Source organism: Varanus komodoensis, unplaced genomic scaffold, assembly GCF_004798865.1.
Source record: "Varanus komodoensis strain SLA01 unplaced genomic scaffold, ASM479886v1 scaffold39, whole genome shotgun sequence".
Classification (NCBI taxonomy): Eukaryota; Metazoa; Chordata; class Lepidosauria; order Squamata; family Varanidae; genus Varanus; species Varanus komodoensis.
The window spans coordinates 1882641-1906591 of record NW_025335922.1 but is presented as its reverse complement, the minus strand read 5'-3'; the positions used below and the strand labels follow the sequence as shown (position 1 = coordinate 1906591).

General features: G+C 45.3%; 1 protein-coding gene across 4 annotated transcripts in view; it reads right to left on the bottom strand.

Annotated features, from left to right (window-relative positions):
- TMPRSS6 (transmembrane serine protease 6) overlaps positions 1–22729 on the bottom strand; it is a 33227-nt gene extending 10498 nt beyond the window's left edge. The window contains exons 1-11 of one of the 4 annotated variants that reach the window (XM_044441167.1): positions 22684–22729; positions 19241–19397; positions 18072–18214; positions 17387–17454; positions 16196–16380; positions 8465–8506; positions 6183–6432; positions 4312–4448; positions 3641–3753; positions 2389–2498; positions 721–866 (exon numbers count right to left, since the gene is read on the bottom strand). In XM_044441167.1, coding sequence (XP_044297102.1) covers positions 721–866; positions 2389–2498; positions 3641–3753; positions 4312–4448; positions 6183–6432; positions 8465–8506; positions 16196–16380; positions 17387–17454; positions 18072–18214; positions 19241–19397 — 1351 coding nt within the window. In that variant the 5' untranslated portion in view covers positions 22684–22729. Of the gene's footprint in view, positions 1–720; positions 867–2388; positions 2499–3640; positions 3754–4311; positions 4449–6182; positions 6433–8464; positions 8507–16195; positions 16381–16501; positions 16507–17386; positions 17455–18071; positions 18215–19240; positions 19398–22683 lie in introns of those variants that run through there. The other 3 variants (XM_044441168.1, XM_044441169.1, XM_044441170.1) reach the window with 3 other exon arrangements.
- Between the last annotated feature and the right edge of the window lie 1222 nt (positions 22730–23951).

Below are 23951 nucleotides of genomic sequence, written 5' to 3'. Positions count from 1 at the left end.
TTATTTATATAGCTCTCCTTTCAGAAGTGCAGATGACTGCAGTTACACAGCGGTGTCAATAGGGAACCTGGGGTAGGAAATGGGCATGGGGATTCCTCTGGGTGTGCAGGTAAGAAACTCACCTTTGCCAGCTTTTGACAGGCCTCAGAAGCAGATCTGTCAAATGCTTACAAAGCCCTGAGCAAGCTTTGCTAGCAAAAGGGTGGGTGGGTGGGGGTGTTCATAGACCACCTCCTTTGCAGCAAGAGCCTTGGTGGAGGTGTTCGCACAGGTAACTTAACCTGCTTGCTAGATACAAACTATTCAGACAAGTATGCAATGCCCTGTGTGGAAACTGCCTGCTACCACTTCTTGCTGAGTAACAAAACAAAACAAAAACAAGCAAAATGCACATGAAAGGGGGCAGTGACCGGTGGTGCCAGCACCAACACCCCGCAATTCCAGGCACCCTCCAATGGTGCCAGGCATGGTAAGCAGGGGTAGGTGGGAATCCACCCTGGTACCAGCATTGCTGGGGAGAATGAATTCTGAGTCATTTAGGAAAATATCCCCAGGCGATAAGAATACTGAAGGCCTATTAGCAAGCCTTCGGCTACCACAGCATTCCGCCGCGCTTGGCTCGTGCTGATTAAGACAGCAATGCTCACAAGAACAGGGCATGGTTTGATTTCGACTTGATACTTAAAAGTGCCGAGCAGCATGTTTCGGAGCTGTACTCACGATCTGACTGGTTAAAGAGGCTGTAAGCAGCCTGCACTCCGGGCCCAGTTAAGGAGATCTGAGAGGTGAAGTTGATGGTGACACCAGCGCTGGACACCACTGGGATCCTTTCAGCGTAGGCCTGCAAAGTCCGCAGGCCACACAGCCTATTTTTTTAGAAGCAGAAGAACAGGAAGAATCACTCTAAAGCCAACAACGTTGGCTTCACGTGAGGTGGGAATTTAGGAGAAAAGCTGTTGAAGCTAGTCCAAGGCCAGATTCAGGGCTGGTTACAGGTTTGAGAGATCCCATGGAAAAGAGCCCCTGGTGGCAGTGGCAGAAGCACTGGGCACCAGTAGGAGTGCTTTGACCGCCTGCCGTTACAATTGCCCACAACCGCCCAAGAGAGGGTCGGGATTACAGTCTCCCAGGCCCAGTCACTTGGCCCAGGAGGCCTTGGAATGGAATCTGTGGTGGGCCTGGTTGGGGTAGCAGAGCTCCAGCTGCTGCCCAGGGACTTTGGATGCTGGTGGCATCTCCAGCCAGTTTAGAAAACAGGAGGTGGTTTTAAGCTGAAAAGTCACAGTGGGAGGAAAGGAACTGCCCCTGTGACAATGTGATGTTACTTCTGAAAGAAGCAAAGAGAAACTTACATGCAGTAAGAGCTAACTCAGATTTGGATCTCTTTTTAGGACTGATCTGTGCACATAAAAAGCTAGTATGTTCTCCTTTGATGCAGTGTACCTAGTCCCTAAATTAAGCAACCCTGAATGTGTTGGGCAATTGTACTTGTATATTTCTCCCCCAGATCTGATTTAAAGTAAAGGAAGAATGCCACTTTTTCTCCTGGCAGAGACTTGGTGCTCAAAACAAAAACAAAAGTCCAACAAATGTCTTTTTCCCAGCATGAAGAAGTCACCAAAAAAGAAAAAAAGAAGAAGCATCTCTTGATTTTCTGCCTGTTGTGCAGCTGTTAAAAGTACAGGACCAGAAGAACTGAAAGAAGCAGAGGATATGATGTCAGAGGAGCAGATGGAGAGAACATTTCTTAGCAGCTGCCTCCTTGAGACATGGGCAGCGGGCGATGGTGGGTGGAGTGGGGAAACAGAACACAAGTCTGGGAGATAATTTCCACTTGCTAAGCAATGAGCTGGAGGGTACATGAAGAAAGTTATTTCACTGCAGGGCATAACACAGATCTGGCAAGAAACTAATTTGACACAAAACTTGTGAAATGGATCCAGTAATTTGTCTAGAAAAGGTTTCATAAGATGGCAAATGTTGTGCCACTGATACATTTCACATGTACATCAACAAGTTTGGTTGGGGGTAGGTCCCATTCAACCCAACAGGGCTTACTTCTGGTTAGACATGCACAGGATTGCCTGGGTGATTGCTCCTCCACACCTTCAAAATGATCAGTCCTCACCATCTAGAAGGCACTGAAGCACCTTGCTGTCCTCCCCCTTTGCAGCCTCAAGGATGCAGAGGTAGGTATGGAAGAGGGCACCACTGAAAGTTTTGAGTCTGCCAACCAATAAAGCATCTTTAGGTCTTTGCAAGGCAGGCTTTTACTGCCACACTGATGAATCAAAACAACATATTTAAATGCGAGTGGGGGGCTTCAGAATGATCACTCTCATTTTGAGCCAGCCCCCTCAACACAGAGAAGAGGATTGCCTTCTTTACTTTCGGTTCTGGATGGTCCATTGCCCTTGAGTGCATGGGAGGTCATATTTCTGTCTCCTGAGAGTGTAAGCATCAAACCAAAGGACAACACCATATTCCAGAGATGGGACCTGCAAAGATAGAATAGTTGCTTTTCGTTGTAATGAGCATATTTGTTACAATGGAATTGTTAATAGCAGCTTTGCCCATGGGCCTCAAATACAGAAGGCAGTGCAGCAAAACATGGGAGAAGAGAGAGAGAAGTGGGCCAAACATATGAAAACTTTATGGACTATGAGAGAGATGCCCTTGATGCTGAAAGGCAGCCTCAAAATTAGGTTGAGATCCATGGATAACGCCTTAAAGGTTCAAATGAAAACCTGGAATGGATTCACTACCCTGCAACATTGCGGCCACCAGCTTCTACTGGTTATGTGCAAATAACCTGATCAAAGTAAGGGAACAGAGGCAAAGCGGAATTGTGAATTATGCCTACCTGGACCCTGAGGTCATTGTCCGAGGTCCTTCTCAAAGAGCCCCCTCTTAAGGAAATAAGGAGGGTGGCAACTAGGGGAAGGGCCTTTTCAGTTGTGGTTACCCAGTTGTAGAATCAGCTCTCCAAAGAGGTACACCTGGCTCCGACTCTATTTTGGTGCCAGGCAAAAACCTTTTTATTTAATAGGTAAATGATTTTAATTCTTTTAAAACCAATTTTAACTCTGCATTTATGTTGTATTTATTGTTCTGCTGCTGTACCTTTGGACTAACTTGAATGCAGTTGTTGTAGGCCTGCTGTTGCTTTATATTATATACATTTGATTTTAATATTACTGATTTTGTTATTTGGTATTTTATTTTGTGCTGTTGGATTTTTGACTCAGTGAACCACCCAGAGAGCTGCTTTGGGCTTATGAGATGCATAGAAATTCATAAATGAAATAAATCATGAACAAGGCAGCCCAGGTCGACATTGCCATGGACCTGGACATATTGGCCAGTCAGTATCTCTCCAATTAAACAACCTCACAGATTGCCTAAGTGTGACTGAGAGCCAGGGACAGAGAGAAGAAAAGAGAGAACTATGTATACTGCCCTGAGCTCTTTGAAAGAAGGGCCAAATAGAAATAATAGTAACATTAAGAACAGTGAGGCGTGCTGCTCACAACCTCATTGTTATCACTGTGTGCAGCACACATGGGGCAGAAGTTAATTTTCTTGTTGAGGTGGAGAAGTGCACTCAGTTCAGGGTCATCTAGGAAGGACAAGTTCTCACCGTCATGTGCCAAGTGCACTGCGTGTTGGGGGCATAATAACTGGGGTAGTATGGAGTTTTGATGCTCCCTTGCAGCTCCCAGGTCCCACGCAGCGTTAGAGTCATCTGGCAGGCTGAAAAGAGAGGTGGATCTGCACGTCAGCTGAGCCACACTCAAAATGTTGCCTGGGTTCCCAGTCCCCCTGCCTGAGATCCTGTTAAGTGGAGATGCCAAAGCTGAAACTCCGAAGCTGCTGCAAGCAAAGCGTGTGCTCCACCACTGCATGACAGCCCCAGTCCATGACAGACCATAGATGCACCAGAAAGCGATGCCCTGATCCCGCAGGACTGACCGTTGTCCCTCTTCTTGGCTGAGGATCTAATGTGGGTAATTACAGCACAACCATGTGCCTCAGTCAGGTGCTCTCATTTAGGGCAACAATTTGACTTACGCATTGGTGCTTAATGTCTGCTCTTATTTTAGTGTTAAGGTTCTTTCCAGCCATCAATTAATTCCGGGCCAAAGTGTTGCATAATGTTGCTAGTCTTACTCAACCTCAGTTATGCTGCACCTCAGACATAAAACTGTTGGCAGAATGTATAAAATCGATTGAAGGAAGCTCATGGTTTGCTCCCTGCATTGGCTCTCCCCTTCCTCCCCAGGTTTTCCAGGGTGCTGGCCCCTTGCTCACCTTCCAAGGGCACAGCCTGGGCAGAAAGGATGAAAGGATCGTAGTAACTGTACATCCCCTTCTTCCACACCACAGACATGACGGGACCTGAAGACAGCACCTCTACTACAGGCTCCTGACGGCTGCAGCCATAGAGCCTGAGGCAAAGATTGAAAACACAGGAGATGCATGTATTGACGAAATGGTAGGAAGCAAAGGAAAGTGGAAGGGGGCTTTGAAGAAGAAAAATGAGGCAGAAAGAGGTTGAAAAGATGTTTTGTTGGCCCTTTATCAATCATTGTGTGTGTGTTGCTGAAATAACTGCTGATGGGAAGACTAGCAAAGGTGTGGAAAGTACAGGTGCGTAAGGTAAGGGCAGCAGAAATCTTTCATGATTGTCCTGCCTGGATGGGAGGTTGCTTTGGAACTCTGTGTATATCTCCATGAGCTTCATGGCAGGAAAAGCAGGATATAATCAAATGAGAGAATAAATAGAGACAATAAATATTTCACGTGACAATGAATGAAGGCTGTGTGGGCTGAGTATGCAGTCATACAGAACACAGATGCCCCTTATTCAGAAGTATATCCATTGCCATGAGGGCTTGAAACTTACATTACTTTGTGTATTTATTTTAAGCAAAAGTTGTTGATGCTAAGCTGTGCAATAGGGGGAAATTGCCAGTCCTGCATGTAGCAAGCTGTTACTCAGGATCCTGGATTACAATTTCTGTGTGAAATCACAAATCAATTTGTGACACATAAAGAAAAAGAGAATAAAATCACACAGATATGCTAAGAAAAACCTGAATGGGAGCATGTAATGAAGTTTTGATCAGCTCCTGGAGTTTTCTTTCTTTCTGTTGATGATTTAAAGATTATTTAAGATATATGTGTGTATGCTTTTGTGCTGTCCGTTTATAGTTTGTGATTTTTTAAAATACTATGCATAATGTATTCTTAATTTTTTAAATCCTTGCAAACACCCAGAAAGCTGCAGCTATTCGGAACTACAGAAGTGTAATAAATGACATGAATGAAAGGATGGAGATTACAACATGCATAAAGTAGCTAGTCAAAAGTGACATCTTCGATTTAACTTTTTTAAAATCTGAAAAGGGCTATTTGTTTCATCTTAACAGCATAGCTACAAGGCCTTTGATTCAGCAGATTAATCAGGTCAACCACACCAACTGGATCATAAAACTAAAAAAAAGATGATCTGCTGGAAGTCCTGACAAGTGCCTTCCTTATAAATGGAAAACTGGAGAGGAGGAATTGGGATACATGGCAAATCTGATATGGGGGTGAAAATCTAACACATTTTCTCAACTTGGCCCCATAAATGTTCTTTCAACCCTGTACTGGTTATAGGCTATGATTTGCTTAATTATTATTTTGTTTTTAAAGCTGGTGAAATCTGCACAAAATTTAGGCTTATACCCTGCAATTTACGCACATTTGCACAAATTGTGAAATTGAGGCCTGAATTTTGTATAAATCTGCAGGCAAATACCAGAAAATTCAAGGTGACCAAGGCAGACTGTGTGCATATGTAGTGAGGAAGAGGCTTCTGTACTTCTCGTGTTAAATGTTGCAACAAGAACCACCTCAGCTAGAAACAAACAAGTTGGCCCTGATTTGTATGAATTGTGCTAGAGGCACAAAGTTTTCAGCAGCAAATTTGCACAAGTATTTCAAGTATTTGTGGAAGTAGAACTCCCTCCTGTCTCACCTCAATTTACTTCTGGCTGCTGGATCCAAAATGTGTTAAAAACCCATTGAGCTCCAATGGAGTGAGTTTTGCAGCAATGCACATCATGAAGAAGCACCCTAAGACTGCCTGCATTTCCCCTCACCATTCATACTCCTACAGTTTCAAGGCTACCTACGAAGTGATGAGCCGCTTCTCTAATGGTCCAGCTGCGTCATACATGACCAGTCGGTCCCGGCATTCAGAAAGAGTCCATTCCAGGCGTATCTTGATCATGTAGCCTTTGGGGCCATGGAGGTGCCAAAGACAGCTGGAGGCGAGGTAGTCTGGGCCCTTCAGCTTGAGGATGGCATCTTCTCGGATGTAGCTGTACCTGTAGCAGCCTGAGTAGAGGAGACAAAACCAACTGCAGAGCTGAGGGAGGGCCACTAAGGTGGAAAAAGGTTCCTGGGGGAGAAGGACACTTCACATACTCTCCGTGTATATAAAGATCAGGCAAAGTGCTGCTTTAATCCAGGCACTTCTGATGTGTCTGGCCCCACTCTGGTGACTCTCCTCTCAGCTACTTAAAGCCTTGCTAGTCTCATTCTCACGCACAACTCCTCTTAAAGGTAAGCATGTTTGCCTCTGTAATTTCAGTGGGGGAAGGTAAAGCACATGCTCAACTCCCCCATTGAGATAAGTGGGATTTCAAAAAATGTACTCAATTTTGGCTGGATGGCATTCTCTGCTTCATATATTAGATTTTGTAATGTACGAAAAAGTAAACTTATCAGCGTGGCTATCAAAAACAAGTATTTTGGAGTCCATCCACCATTGCTGACAGAGTTATGGGACTGACTGCAGCTTTGTGCTGACAAACCCAAATCTGTTGCCATTTGATGCTGGAAACAGGCCTGTGTTGCTTTGTTTCCTGGCTCTTTCCAACTTGGATCCCCTGAGCAATTTTAGTGGGCCAGTTTGCGCATCAGAACAACCAGGGTGGGTTTTCTTTGTTTTTAATTGGATGATTATAAACAAATGGGCGTAGTGGTGCAGAGTGCCCAATCACTTCCACTTTGAGCAAGAGTGGCAAATAACCCAAGGACCCTCCGTCTCTGGGTTGCTTATTGCAACTTGCAAGCTGAATATTCTGCCTTGTTTCTCTGCTGAGAACCAACAAGAACTTGTCCAGCTTTTTGCAGGAGAGACAAGCCAGAGTTCTTGGCAACAAACTAATAGGGACAGAGTGTCCCTGGACTGTTGTATTGCAGTATGGCATTGCCCAAGTAACTCCTGCAGCACATGACTACCTGCTTTTCTGTCACTGCCCCTCTCCCTCTATTCCTGGATGCTCATAGCCAGCTTCATTCCAGCTGTTCCCCTGCTTGTGCTGCAGTTGTCGTATACGTGGCATTTCAGGTGTGCTCAGCGGCAGCTGTCCTTACCCCCTGTGGGGGCAGGGGGAGAAGAACTGTTCCACCTAGGCTTGGGCCCTGCAAAACAGGGCAACAATCCTGACCTTTCAGTTGCTTTCCTCTTGCATCCCTGCTCCCTGACTTGAAAATGCACCCTCCCGGGAAAATAAAATGTGGCGTCTTTTCATGTCTTCCTAATTGCTCTCTTTGCCTCTTGCTTGAGAAGCAACTAGCTGCAATGCACATCTACTCAGAAGTAAACCACATGACCTTCAGCAGCCTTACTCGCAATGAAATCCCACTGACCAGTGGTTCCAACTCCCGGGGCCGTATGCAGGGGAGGGAGCTGTACTGGCCTGCTTCTGGGTTGAGGGAAAGGGGGTGCTGGTCTCACTGGCCTCGAAGGTCAGCAGCAAGTGGCAGCACCCCTTCTTCTCTGTGATTTTTTTGGGGGAGAGCTGCATTTCTCCACCCTTTTTTGCTGCTTCACACCTGTGCAGAACTAACAGAGCTAAACACAAGCATGCACAAAAGGACGGCGACTTCAAGGGCCCCTTCCCTGCACACAGCTCTTTCCTTTCAACTCCTCCTGCCATGCTCTGAACTAATGGCAGCCATGAACAAGCAGGTGAGCACATAGCATGAGGGAGTACGTATGCAGCACTGGAAAGCAGCATGCAAACTGCAGCTCTCCAGCAGCAAGTCTTGCCATGTGCAGGACAAGTAAGGAATCAGGAATGTGGGCACAGCGGCATCCTGATGAGATCCTAATGAGATGAGGTTCAGAGCAGATCCAGCTCTGCTTATAGCAGGAGCAATCAAAGCCATGTGCAGCAGAACATCGCCATGCTCAGAACCCTGGATGCTTGTGACATTAAAACAGGGCTTATGTGTACACATGAGACTTACGTGTAACACACATCAAAGTGCTTCAGAGACCCTTAACTACTTTGCACCTTAGCTGCTAATATCGAAATAATTTATTCATCTTCTATGATCCCCTCCACCACTCTCACCCTTCAGTGCAACAAACATAAAATAAGGGGGGAAATAAAAAGCCTACCCAATGTGGATTTCAGCACTATTACGTCTCTCACACTGGACTCTGTCAAAACAAAACACAAAAAAACATAAAAGACTAACAGATGAGAGCAAAAACGTAAAAACACTTGAAAGAAACATATTAGAGCTGCACAGATTAGCCCCCCCTGCCCCACTTCCATCCCCTCCTCTCTTCCCCTCTTTCCCAGAAAAGAAGTTTGGAAGCATTTACTTCTGGGCTTGAATCAACTGCAATTTGTCATGATCTCTGCAGTGGGAACTCTGGTTTAGCAGTCCTGTAAACTCAATCCAGGCTGCCTCAGGGCCCAATCGGGTCCTCTGGGGTTTTCCAAATGCGCTCACCCTCTCCTCTGGCCCCAGCCCTTTCTAATGAATTGCTAGTTGCTTGGTGATTTCTTGACTTTTGCATGCCTTCCCCATTCTAAAGTCAACAGAGTTAGTTATTTACAGGAAGAGATTTAAGCTAAAATATGCTTGCATTTTGGTATTCTGACTCCACCTATTTTCCCTCTGTTTCCATCCTCTACTGGAAAATGTCCCCCAAGAGCTTCTCCAAAAATGATTTGGCCTTTGAGCTAGAAGAGGTATAATGACTCTGGTTTATTAGTAGAACTCAGTTGCAGAAACCACTGTTTGATCATGGCTTGTTTCAATAAACTGTAATTTAAATGAAGCACAATTTGTCCTTGTCATGGCAAACATCAGTTAGCCGACATCCAGAGGTGGATGCTTCTGGTCTCCCCACAGCTGGGCTGGAGGAGCACAAGCGGGGGAATGGTCCACATGCAAACCTGAGGCACACCCACACGATTTCTGCAGCACTGTGCCCAAACTGGTCTGTGATGCGCTGCCTGCAGCAGAAGAAACTCTCACAGAGTTTAATGGATTTTTGTCCAAGCCAGCATCCCTGCAGTAGATTATTATGCATGCCTTCCCCCACATCTCGCAGCTAGAGGTAGGCTGCAGCTGGACATGAACTTTCAAGTTTGTTATTGAGGCTGGTAGCCAACATGCTTTTCCTCCTTTTCCAAAGCCATCTCAACTAGAGGCCATTCTCACATTGCTCCGCAAGTTAACTACTCCTTGTATGCAATGAAGTCCTCCTCTCTTTTCCTTTGTCCTGAATGTACTTCCAACAGGTCACCCAGAGCACTAGCACTACACACTCATTTCTACCCTGCCTTCTGTTGCAAACAAAAACAAGTGAAAAAGCAAAACACAAGAACAAGTTTGCAAAAGTTTAAAAGTGCAATAAAATAATAAAATGGACAACAATAGAAAAAGAAAGTTCACAATGACAAAAACAGACACCTTAAAACCGATTGCTAAAAGTTGGACACAGCAGATTGGCATCATCTGCTGCAAAACATGCTGAACTGAGAGCATCTGAGAGGTACGGAATGAGTAATTCCATATAGGAATTCACAAAGACCACATTCCACAATCATCCCAAGTCACCCCATTCATTTTGTTGAACTGAAATTGCAGCTTGCTCTTCAGCCACAGGCTTAAAGACCAGCACAATAAGGCAGACTCTGACTTCAGGCTTACAATCTCAAAAAGGCAGAACACATAAAGCAAAAGTGGTGGGGAGGTAAAAGGAAATCAAGAGCCAGTGGGTATAGGGTTGGACTGGGACTTGGGAGATCGATCCACAGCTGTACTTGGCCCGAAGCTCACTGGATGACTTGGGGCACCCACAACTCTCAGCCTAACCTACCTCCTAGGGTAGTTGTGAGGATGAAATGGAGAGGAGGAGGTTCATGTCAGCTGCCTTGGGTTGTTCATCTTCCTCTCATTACTACCTGAAACATTTTAAAGCGAGGAGGTGAGCCAGTCAAGTGGCCCTGCTTTGTATCACTCCCTCTTCTGCAAGCTCAGGCCGTGGCTGCCAGTGACAGCAGGGATGGGCTGAGAGTGGCCCTGCTTTCCTTTAACTACTCCTGTGGCAAACATATCTTTCCAAATGTACTCTTAATGCTGGGAAGGGCTATAGCTCAGTTGCAGAATCCTTGCTGTGCATGCAGAAAGCACCGGATTCATTCCCAGGCATCTCCAGAGAGGGTGTGTTATATCAGGCCCAGGTCTGAAAGCTCGAGGAACTGCCACTAGGCATTTACTTCCAGGCAATCATGAGTTACCTGGAGCACAGGTCAGATTTTGTCTCCCAAGGCAGCATCATTTATTTTGTAGCTGGCAACCAGCAAGCAAGCATCCTTCCCCAGCCTGGTACTCTCCAGAATTTTGGACTACAGGCCCTGGAATCCCTGACTCCCAGTCATGGTGCCTGGCCTAATGGGAGCTGGAATACAAAACATCAGGAGATCAGTGGGAGATGAATGCTGATTTATAGTATCTTTCCTGCAAGCCTGTTCTGGCCCTGCACTGCCCACCCTTCAGCGCCCACTTTTCCCCACTTTACCACAACCCCTTCTTCCCCCAGCTTATCTATAATCTCTCAGCGGCTTCAGGTCTTTCTTTGTCTCCCTTTTCATCCTTCCTAATAACCTGTCCCTGGACTCTTAAGCACTTCCCAATTTGATTTTTCGGTCTCTCTTCTTTAATTAAAATTTGCACTTCAATGCATTCTTTGAGGGGAGGGGTGAATGCACTTAGATCACGTTCTGTCCAGAGTTTCCAGCACGACTGCTTTTTGACTATAACATGAAACAGAATTTGTGGGGAGTGATGCCTGTTAAAAACTGGAACCATGTTCCACTGGGTTTCCTCCCGCCTGCTGCATTCTTCCCAAGGGCCTGTGCTACACATGCTGGGATTTCAGGGTGGTCTAGAGCTAGGGTGGTGGCACATCGTATTGTAAAAGCTGTTGTCTATCGACCTCAACAACACCAAAGATGGAGAAATAGTCTGAAATCAGAATAATAAAGGAGACACTCACAATATCTATGCACAGTAAATGCTAGCAAGGTTGTAATGGGGTGTGTGTGTGTTGGTGGGGGAACATTCAAAGGGATGAATCATCTTGAAGACACATTAAAAAGCTCTGTGCCCTATTCAGAAATCTCCACTGAAAGAGAAGAAGTATTTCCACTGAATTTAATAAGTGTGTATTGCATTTAAGAGAAGAGGCGAAAAGAAAGTGGAAAGTGAATGGACCCAGGTGAGTGATGTACAATAGAAGAGATACTCAGCTATTCTTTAATGCCAGATGGTTATGACAAGGGAAATAAAGGAAAAGACATTTAAGGAGAGGAAAAATCAACAGCTTGCTATGAATAGAGTGGAAAGAAAGAGGAAAAATATTTCAGGTATAAAACAACAGAAATGAAGGTGTCAGTTACCAATGATGGTGTACTCTTGGGGTGTTTTTAGGATGGAGCCCTAAAACTTTCCTCAGTCATTGCTGTTGTGCACAAATCACAAAGCAGAATTGCAGCGGCATCCAGTCTCCTGCTTTATCCCACAGCTCTCTCCAGCCTCCAACCAAGCCATTTGCCGACAAGTTTGGGGTGAGGAAACCTTTGATCAGGGCCAGCATCAGGAGCTGGCATTGCATGACGTTGGCCTAATCATGCTGCAGATATCCCTGGAGATTTGTGGAAAAGAGCCTGCGTTCTCTGGTTCTGAATGGTACTGGCCAGTGTTTATTCCCTTCCCCTCCTTTCCTTGGAATAACATAGATCAAATGCCGAGCTGAAGGTCTGGGGGGAGGTTTTAACATTTTTATTTTAGGAACAAAGAAGATTTGTGTGCAATTGACTGACTCAGCACTGCCAGGCAATTTCAAAACTCAGTTAGTTGGTGTCTGCTTCTTTCCCCCAGTCTTCAGCAGTCTTCTCTAATACCCAGATACACTATCATCAGGTTTCAGTCTCTTGCTCTCCTGTCTACACCAGCAAGAAGTGGAGGCAACAAACTTTTGCACTCTCCATTTTTTGGGTGTGAGTGTGTGTGTGCCTGGAGGTTGACTAGCAAGAAAGACTGGGTGTGAAGGAAAACTGCAGCCAGGAAGGCAGGAAGACCTGGAGTGGATTTATTTGGGGAGAAGGGGAAAGACCATGCTTCCAAGTTCTTTAGTCTTGGATATGAAAACAGATGCCATTCTCTCGGCTGTGCTAGCAAGAGGCAGCAATCATTTCCAGAAAAAGACCTGTTGCAAATTCAGGCTTATGTGGAAAAAAGTCATCTTTGCTTTTGGCCTTCCGCATTATTCTGTGGGAGTAGCAGGTTGGATAGAAAGGGAAAGACACTCTGTATTTGTTAAGAGATGCTTCTGTGACATTCTTTCTGGCGAATAGATTGCAATGCTTCTCATCAGCATTGCAGTCTGCTTGTCCACCACAGTCAAGAAAAACTTGTTGACTGACTTTCTCCCTGTCCAGCAGGCAAGAGGTGGCAGTGATGAGACAAGGAGCAATAGCAACTGGTGACCATGACACTGAGAAGATGGTCTCAGTGAGAAAGGGGCCACACCAAGGAGGTCTTGCTGAAGGGCCATCAAAAATTAGGCACCTCTGCTCACTACCTGCAAGTGACTGCCATGAGCGCAGGCATTTTGTATTCTTAAGAGAGTGAGGAGGAGACAGAGAAAAGGAGCAGCTGCTTCTGACAGGAGCTGCCTATTTGCCATGATATCCAGCCCATACCTGCCCCAGACAGTTTCTATCTCTGCATAAATCCCTGCTTGATTTGGAAGGTTTCACACTGAAGCTGTGTTCCTCTGAAGCAGCTTCCATACATGGTTAGAAATTATTCCCAAAGCTAGTCAGGTTTTTGGTGGTGGTGGTGGTGTTCCTTTCAGATATGCCTATTCCCAATTTTAAAAATTCAAAACTACATAAAGAGAGTTAATGCAGAACAAATCCCTCAAGTTAAGAAGCTCTTAAGGCATTAGAAGAATTTGCTATCAAACTGAGTAAAAATGAAAGATCGTTTTTGCTGAGAGGTTTCCTCAAAGTTACAAAAGTCTTTTCTGTTCCCGCTGAATAATGAATCATGCTTCTTTGCACTTAGTAGGGGAGAAAAGCATTTTCTCTTTCCATCATCATCATCATCATCATCATCATCATCATCATCATCGTATCATCAATCTGCACAGCACCGAACTGATAGGCAACAAAGGAGAGAAGAAATTAAAGATATGGCAGACTGGATGATGACATCAGTAGAACCTTGAGGAAGAAAATGGGGCTTCAGAGGATGAGAACATCAACCTTCAACTCGATGGCTGTGCAACCCTGAGCCTCCGTGTGGTGGGGGCAGTGACGAGGCAGAGCAAAAAGCTCTGCAGGCTCTCATGCCAGCCATGGAGTACGTGCAGAGGTGAACCCAGTGCCTCCTGCATGGATCTCGTCATATCCTGTACATCTTTTTAATCCCCTGCCCCTTGCAATAGGCTGGGATGGAGGGGAGGCATCCTAGAGCCTCTCCAGGAAAACCAGGCCTTGGATCTTCCATCCTCATACATAAACTAACCTTCTTCACATGGTGTTTGTAAGGGTCATAATAACAATGCCTGAGAAGCAATTTTAAAATGCTATATAGTGGCTTGTATTAGCACTAGCACTAGTGCTCTTAGAATCACCCATGTCCTATAATATACTGCATGCCCCACATTATGCTCAGAAGGCCTTTGGGCTGAGGTAGCAGACAATGAGTCCATAAATAAATATTCAGAAGCGTGGGCATTCAGACATATCCTCCAAATAAAGACTCAGCTTGGATCTTAATAGTGAGACTTGACTACTACAGCTGGATTTGTCTGAGGCAGACCTTGAAGGTAGCACAGCAGCTTCTGCTAGCAGAATCCACCACAATCACATTGGGACTGAGCCTTGTGGCCATCTGTGTTAGTACATAACTTTTGCCACTAAGATGCACAGAAATGCATCCTTCACTTCTTTGCTAAGTGTGCAAAGGTATAATGCACATATTACTTAGCAATGGGTACCATCACACAAAATGCCCCAGGAATAAGAAAGCTTTAAATTAAAAAAAAAATTAATTTTGGTCTTTTAATACAGAGAAATTTGAGATAGCACAGAGGTTTGATCTCACTTACTATTTCCAGCAATAACCAGGGATAGAAATTAAAAGCCAACATTTGTTCATGGACAAGAGCAAAGGAGAGAAACGTCTGATACGTTAAGAACTAATGAAGCTCAGTGTTCAAGCGGTTGCCATGCGCCACTGTGCGATTCTCGGAGTAACAGGAGGTAGTGGCAAAGCTTATGAGGCAGCCCACACAGTTATCAGCAGGGCTTTATAAATGTTGGGTTGAATTACAAGTCAGGTATTATTTAGGGTTGTCATAATCTCCCCCTCCACCCCTGGAGTTGTCCAGCATGTACAGAGGGCTTGAAAAAGATGAAATCATGGTATTTCAGAGTTGGTGTTCCACATTCCAAGGACACGCTCAGGCTATGCCTTCTAAACAACAAAGCTACGCCTTCTTTTATTTAGACAAAGCGTTTCCCCTGAGCTCTCTCAGTCTGTGGTCTTTCCCCTCAGGCCAGAAGCAGTACATGTTGCCCAGAAGCCCTTCCTGGTTCCTTCCAGGAAACGCAACCCACGCTGGCTGATTCCGGTGCTTCTTTGGTATTGTTAATAGCAGTACTTCCTACTGAGACGATGTTGCTATATGAGCCATATTCAAAGAAAAGTCTGCTTGTTTTTAAGGGCACATATCCACCAGCATCCTGATCCACCCAGCAGGATCCACATTTCAAAATCATCTTCCAATGTGGACCGCTCTCCAGGGTGGCCTAGCATTTTTTTAAAAATAACATAAAATCCATGTAACAGGCACCCTGATCTGCACACACCATGACCCATCAGTCTCTGACAGCTGTGGGGAGACAAGGCTAAATCGAGACTTTTTCCTCCCAGAGGGGTTCAGCGCTGATGGGGTGGATGGCAAGTAAATATGGATGTGTAGATTCCAGTGGCACTGGAACAGTGAGGCCCTCTCAAAGCCAGGGAAGGATACCTCTTCATTATAAGGAATTAAACAGAGAGCACACTCTCTTTCATCAAAATGACCTAACAGCACTCCAAACACTCGGATAATCGGATTTTCCAGGAAACAAGGAACAGAGCTGTGTCTTCCCCATTGAGGTCAATGGGATTTTGACTTGGAATTTTTGGCTGGATTGTGCTGTATATCTACTACCTATTTTTCCTACCACAGATAATCTACCACATTGTAACAAGTGGCTTTATTTATAAAAAGAAATCAGATGTTTTGCAGAGTGGTGATTCAGAAGCCATTTCTTTACAAGATAGAAGTCATTACATCTTTCTTCTTTTTTCTGTACTGTCAGGATGTACTCAGGCTTAGTATTTTCCTGATAGTTCTTGCTCACAGACACCTCCACTCTACCTTACATAACTGCATTTTGTCCCTTCCATCTTTCTTCTTTCCCTAATATGAAGAGATACTTTAATATTACCCATTATCGAACTGTTGCTTCCTATTAGGGGAAGAAAGAGTCAATCCGTGTAAGTCTCGTCAGCCCGTCTTTCTTAGGAATGATGAGTTGGATCCTATCGGGCTATTTTGTTAGCGGAAGGGAAACAGCTTGTTGAACAGATATCCCCTTTCCCATCCCGAAGCTGCCTGGTCACATCTCATTCTGTTCTAGATGGTTGGGGATGCACACGGGGGAATCCAATGCGAGAAGAGGATAGGGAAACCCTGTTGCATCAGCCATCTTTTTCTTATGCAATATGGCTCCAGCCCACGCACTTCCCATTCATGGTCATTGCTTACCTAGCAGAACCAAGGATCCGGGGTCGAGCTTGTATTCTGCCTGATAGGAAAGGCGGCCTGTTCTATTGAGACTGGTCAGCAGCTCTTTAAAGAGTGTGACTTTCACTTTCTCTGCAGTCATCTCTTCCTGCTGGCTTTTTGGGACTTGAAGGGCGAACCAGAAGAAGCATGTCAGAGATCCCTCCCTATCAGGCAGATAATAACTGTATTGACTACCTTGTTTCCATTTTCTTTTATATATTATGGAACAGCTAAACCCTTTAGCGTGCTCCAGCTAAAACATTTCTCACCGCAAGGTGCAATAACCCAAAGCCATAGTTGAACTACATGAAGAGCAAGTATGGCAGATTCTCCAGACTTTTTAGATAAAGAATGCACTGGAATTTCCCAGGCTGGGCAGGCTTCAGAGTTGCAGAATCTACATTGGCTTTTATTTACCACCCCACTCCAGCTCCTGCAATCTGATGTTCAGAGGCAAAACAGCCGCTCAGAGGGGAATAGCCATATGCAGATGGTGGCTTGAAGAAGATCCAGTTACATCCTACGGTCCTATTAGCCACACATGGATTCGGTTCTCATGGTCACCATAGCCCACCACTTGTTATGCAAACCTGTCAAGGTTGGGCTATTGCCATGGTTAAGACCACCCACAAACCCAGACCAGCACATGGCTTGTGGATGGGTTGCTAACCCTCACAACAACCCACCCTCACTGGGTTCACACAGTATGACAAGCTGTGGTTGCAACTTAAATGTGCAAAATGGCTGCCTGCACATGCTACTAAGCCCCGGGGATTCATTACACTGCTGTGACTTAGAGGGGTGCATGAATTGCACCACTGAAAAAAATTGCATATACAAGTACAAATCTAACATATGAGTTACTATGAATTAAGAATTCTGCACCACATGATAAAACCATCCAGCAGAACTGTAGAACTGCTGAGTCAAAGCAAACTGATTAAACTCACTATTTTAAACTTTAAAATGCCGCTCTAGATAGGCCCTACAGAGTGTGTGTTTGTGGGGGGCAGTTAACCCCCCCACCTGCCTCCATGCTTGTGTCTAGACTGAGTCTCCTACACTTACTTTAGAGTAAAAATGAAAACAATCTGTAGCCTTTTGACATTATTTTAATGTCTGTTTTGGCCAGAAAATAATGTGCAAAGAGGCTAATAATGTTTCACTCACCCAAAGGCATAGACTGTACTGGAGTTGTAGTAATGAGCCAGGTCAGTAGCATGGATAAGATCTTTCAGCTGTGAAGAAAATGTTCTCAAATAATACCAGGTTGTCATTACCAGGAATGGTCTCATCACAAAACAACTCCCACATCCTCTCTACCAAAACAGTTACCTATTATTCAAGATGAATAATCCAAATCCCTACAATTGCCATTGTTACTAATATTGTTATTATTTTACTGTTCCTGCTCCAGCACCCGCATCTACATTTGGATATTTATATATATACATTTAGCATGCAAAGTTTGACCTGCTGAGGAAATTCAGTCATGGATGGCACGAAGGAGTTACTTCCTTTATTTTTATGCACCAGGCTGCTAGTGGGAACCCTGGATAAAATAAAATAATAAATATGACTTAATGGTCTTACGAGAGAACTCCTCTTTAAGGCTTCATTTACTTGGAATTGTGCTAAGTCAGCCTGGCTGTATTTAGGGGGCCCCCTTCTCAATCTGCTGGGTGGAGCCCCAAAGTCCTGCAGTGATTGCACCACTGCAAGTTGCTGCGAGAGGCAGTGGATGAGGGTTAGTGATCCTATCCTATCCTATCCTATCCTATCCTATCCTATCCTATCCTATCCTAAACTGCCATATCACACCCTTCATTGCCTTAGTCATAAAGCTGTGCCCCACCATCTTCTTTGCCTTTGCTGTTTCTGTCCAAAAGGTTCTGGATTCCATACGTCCATGATCCAGGGAATACTGCTGGTTGAGGACCTTCAGGCTGCCTGAGTAGAATTGCAGGTGAGTTGTCTCCAGATGCTGTGGTCGGTAAACTGTCACAAAGAGACATGAAGTGGAGGAGTAACACTATTACTGATAGAATCACCAGGTGCCCTGATTTACAGACAACAGCTCTCTAGTTTGGGGAACTGGCTGAAGACAGTCCTCTGCTTGAAGGCGTCTTCTGTCTGATGGACCATTAATCCAAGCCTGGCCTAAAGCCAAAGAGCCTTAAGAAGGGTGAGCCAGTGGGGGCCTTGAAGTTGTTTGTCCACCATTGGTACCTGGGTTCCAGATAAAGGTACAGTGGTGGACTAAGCATTAGGCATACAGGCCACCTTGTCACTCTTCTCTCCTATGGTGAGACCTATTTCTATTTGAATTATAGTTACAATTTCTAACTTGGCTTCTATGCATATAAATCAGTGGTCCTCAAACTTTTTCAACAGGGGGCCCATTGAAAGGCTGTGGTGACCTTCGCGGGCCAGTGAGGTGGGGGTGCCTGGGGGCGCGGGCCGGTGAGGTGCCGTCGGGCGCGCATGGCAGTAGCTCGCTCACTCGGAGGTCTCCCAGTGAGTCAAAAACCATCTCAGAGTGAGCAAGCCACCACCTCCCCACCCGCGCTGCAAGGCAGCGCCGAGCGCGCGCATACAGGAGGTGGGCGGCAGCAGCTTGCACACTCGGAGATGGGTGGCGAACGGCAGCGTGGGCTGGATCCATCCCATGAGCCGTAGTTGGAGGACCCATGATATAAATCATCCTATACAAACAGGTGTTTTCTTTGGGGATGATGTAATGCCCCCTCCTCTTCTTTTTTCAAGTGGCCATGGTGGCAGCATATTCTTTCTCAAACCAGTTTTAATCTGGAAATATGCTGAGGCAGCCAGTCAATTGTTTCACTGCTCCGCCACATCAAGGAGGACATCAAAAGCAAGCTGAAAGCAGCCACTTGATGCAGCCCTAAGCCAGGTCTGGTGCAACACATCTATTTGGGATACTTGTGCTAACCTCCTTCCCCCACTAGAGCACATCTGCTGCAACCAGCACAATGTACGAGAACAAAAGATTGCCGTTATTACCTAAGAAATACCACGTGATTACTCCAGCTCCACTCAATAACACCAAAAGTATCCAAAGCGGGATGTAGCGTCGGCAAATACGAAGCCTGCTCTTCTGTCTATCTTGAGACAGTTCAGGGGATTCGTCCTCCTGTTCCTCTCCCTCCATCATGGGCATCTTGCCAAGACAGAAATCATCTGCATTGATCTACAGCTGTTCCATGCCATAAGCATAACCAGTTCAAGAGCACTAAATAGGAAGGTACCCATCCTGACCCATGAGGCTTGCATTGGGAAGTCAGAAAATCTGCAGTGAATTCAAGCAGCTTTGGATTTGTATGAATCCAGCCCACACATTCTTTAGCAGACCAGCTTTTCCTGACTCTAATAGATCCTATCGAGTTACAGACCATTTTTTAAAACTTAACAATTTTATGTAAATTTAGTCACAGAAATACATACATGTTTAAAAAAAAATAACATTCTAAATGTGCATTTCCCCTCAGACCAAAGCATGAAAATGTGCATTTGGGGGGTGGGATTTGCCTATTTTTGGAAGTGTGACTATATTCCAGTGTAACTTTGTGCAAATGCATATAAATGCATTTATGCAAAATTCACTCCTGTCAATGAGTCAATGATGGAAAAAAGGCACCTGACCATCCATGAACTGCCACTGAAATGAGAGAAAGCAGAGTGAGCAACAGTTGTCTTGCTAGAGTTCTAGAATGTTCTGAAACTAGTTCAGCCTATTATGTGAGACTTCAGACAGACTATGAAGAAGACCACCCCCCCCCCCCGCCGCTGCATTGGGAGTAAGCTACTTATCTGGGAGTACACTACACCAAGCACAAACAGAGCTACCTCTGAGTAAATATACACTGGACCTTCAAGGCCCTTTCCCCGCACACATCTCCTTTCCAGTGGCTCCTGACTTGCTCTCAAATAATGGCAACCATCATCAAGTGATCAACACCCACACATAACAGGAGGGCGTGATATGGGGTGCTGGAAAACAGCATGAAAACTGTGGCTATCCCGCAACAAGTCTTGCCACGCATGCTAGAAGTAAGGAATGTGGGATGTAGATATGGCAGCAGCATGAAGAGATCCTAACGGGATGCGGCTAGGTGTGGACCCAGCCTTAGTGTACTTCAGACAGTAAGTCTGCTAGAATACATTTGAGAAGGCGTGACCAGTGGAGTTGGTGACTTCTATGGCATTAAAAAGTAGCTTGTCTTTTGGCCTAAATAAGGCCTCAAATATGACTACCTGTGAAAAACAGCAACAATATCAAAACACTTAACAAAACTTTAAGACAATTTTGAAAATGTTAAAAACAATGTAACATTTTTAAAATAGCATCAGAAGTTAGTTGACTGGGGAATACTTAAAAAGCTGCAAGCAACAAAAAAGCTATTAGCACTGAACAGAGAGGAACCACCCTGACTTCCTTTTGGAGGGAGGCAGGGTGCTGCCACAAAGAAGGCTCTACCCTGTGTCCCCACCAAATCAATCTCTCTTGGTGGTGGGACAAACAGAAGGGTTTCCGAGGATCTCAAATTCTGGACATGTTTCTAGGGGTGGATGTAGTCCTTCAGTTGTCCTGGCCTCAAGCCTCAAGCCATTCAGAGCTTTCTCTATAAGCAACAGCACCATTAATTGTGCCTGGAGCACAGGTGATGCAAGACAGGTGTGATATGGTCAATAGAATGTGCAGTCTGGCAGCCACAGCTTACACTTAGGTGTAGTTTCTCTTGAAGGACAGCCCCATGTTAGAGCATGTGAACTGGAGGGGAGTGTTATGGGTCCCTGTGGTCAGATCTGACTTTTCAAGGGTGGGATGAAATTGGTGTACCAGTCAAAGCTGGCTGAAGGCACTTCTGACCACAGCATCCACCTGATCCTCCAAGGAGCAATCCTGGGACCAGAAGCACCTCCAAACTGTGAACCTGATCCTTTAGAGGGAGGGCTACCCCATTCTGAACTGGCTGTACTCCAATCCTACATTAGCTTTTCTACTGGCCAACAGTACCACTGACTTATTTGGATTGTGCCTGAGCTGGTCTGCCATCACTGCATCTGGGCAATGATTCAGTGTTTTCCCAGCTTCTTAGGCATCCGCTGACAAAGAGAAATAGAGCTTTACATCATCAGCATAGTGATGATTATACCCAGCCCCATAACTCCAGATGACCTCTTCTAGAGGCGCCATTTAAATGTTAAACAGCACTGGGGTAAACTAGAAACCTCAGGGATCCCATGCGCCAGAGGCTCTGGGACTGAGCAGTAATCCCTGAGCTTCAGCCACTAAGATCCAGGTAAAAATCAGAACCACTGCAATAAAGTGCCTCCAAGTCCCAGAACAGCCAAATCCCCCAGAAGGATACCATGGATATAATGCTGCTGAGAGGACCAGAAGAACCAACACTCCTCCATTTAGTCCCAAGTGTAGATCATCACCAAGGCAACCAAAGTTGTTTCAGCCCCCAAATCCAAATTGAACCATAATGGAAAAGGATCCATATGACAGTGCAGAGTCCCTGACTGATGGATAAGGGTATAAGGAATGCTGACTCTGATTCTTGTGTACCTCACAGCTGCTGCTGGCCATGGGTAGTTTCTTTCAGCCTAGCTTGCCTCACAAGAGTTTTGGTAGACTAACATCCTGCTTTGAGTAACACAGAAGGTGTGGCCACCAATGTAATATGGAAGTACATAAGATACATGTCCTAAAACCAGCAAGAGCTGAAATACGGTGACCAAGTGGCCTACTTTACAAAGGACAGCCCTCTGTTTGAAGGCTTATCTTGTCAAAGTCCATCTGAAAGACCAAGAGCCAAGAGAAAGTCAGCCTTGAAATTGTCCACCAGCTGTTCATGCCTGAACAACCAACTGGGCAGACACTCTGGTCACCTGGTCAGGAGGTCTTCCTAGCTGCACTTCTGCTGAAATTAGAGTAAATCTTTCTAAATTTGCATCTATTCCTATCAATTTGAATATCCAAGTTCTATGCAAATATGTATTCTCCTTTGTCCTCTTTTTGCAGGTGAAAGGGACTGGGAAAGGGGCTAAATGTTTCTTACTTGTCTTCCATTTTGTGGCCTTTTGGAGGCAGAACTGGTGCTTTGCATTATGTCTGGAAATGGAGTGGGGAAAGATCTCCATATCCCAAACAGTAAGGTTAGGTTATCAGCATATTCCCAAAGCAGCAATGCAACCACACCCTGCAAACACTAGCAAGACCCACTTTCTTCTCTCCCTCATAGCTGTAGCACTGAGCCAGAAAGCACAGGCCTCTGTTTTGCCTTCCCAAACCATCAGTCCCTGATATTTCCTCACACTGACACATCCAGGAAAAGGGGGGTTGGGCCGCACCTGCCCCAGCAATGGAACCACCCCCAAACCTCCCTCCTTAAAAATAAGAAGCCAAAGACTCGCGTTACCCGAAGTGACAGACATACCTTTGGAGCTTCCGTTGTACTGGTGGCCTGATGCGCTCTTATCCAGAATCACTCTCACGCATGCCTGTATGTAAATATGGAGTGAGATTTAATATTTACTTAAGCCCAAGGTCTTCCCTGCCCTCAGCCATCCAATGCAGTGCATTGCCTCTCTTTCGGCCTTTGCCCTGCTTCATTTCTGCACTGGAAGCTGTGCTTGACCCAGGGAAATAATCTCCACTCTTGTTCTGACAGCAGTGCAAGAATAATACACTTGCCCATTAAAAAGACACCAATTACCTATGGGATGTATCTCATTCCATGGTGGAAATATAGCAATTCTCTGTGCCAAAGCTGAAAGGCTGTATTGTAGTCTTTGATGCAGAGGAGAATACTTGGGCTTGGGGAGAATAGCTTGCAGGATGAAGGAAGGATGGCTGTAGCGAAGAGGCAGGGGAAGGCAAGGCTGGTCTCCCAAGCTCTCCTTCCATTGGTCCCTGCTCCGGAGGGATGCTCTCTAGTTGCCCAGCAACTTTTCCCTGCCTTAGTAACACCTGTTGGTTCCAAGGGGATAAAGTCAAAATCAGACTGAATTGTGTGTGTGTTTGGGGAGCTGGGAGCTGGGAATGGGTGTATCTCTATATTAGGGTTTCTACTGCCCCGAGGTTTCGGCAAGGGGCGGCATAGAAATGTAATAATAATAATAATAATAATAATAATAATAATAATAATAATAGTGCCCCCTCTGCCTACAAGAGCTCCTTCACCTTTAACAGCTATGCAACAGGTTAAGAGGTCAATGTATGTCACCACCATCCAAGCAACCCATTATGGAGATGCAGGGGTAACAAATTCTCTTCTTTAATGTCTGCATTTTGCACAGCTGTTAAAAGGCACAGGTAAGGTGGTAACACTAAAGAACAGTGGACTGGATAAAGGAGGGAGGGTGAGATGAGGAGCCAGGGTTGCCAAGCACTGCCAAAAAGATGAAAGGCAAAAAGAAAAAGGGAGAGAGAAAGAGAGAGTGAACCAGAGAACAAAAGAGGGCACGGATGAAATGTGCCTGTGCCCGTTTATATGTGCAAAGACAAATTTAGAAAGCATTTCTGTAATTTAATAGCAGTGCAATACTTCTCAGTCTAGCAGGAAGAACTGTGATCAGGTGAGCTGTGGGCCTATTCAGCCTGCTGCCCAGGTGCTGAGTGTGGACAATGGGCATGTTTAAGGCCTCCTTTGGCTTTTCCTCTGTAGAAGTGATGCAATGCCTTCATCCATGATAGACAGGCAGG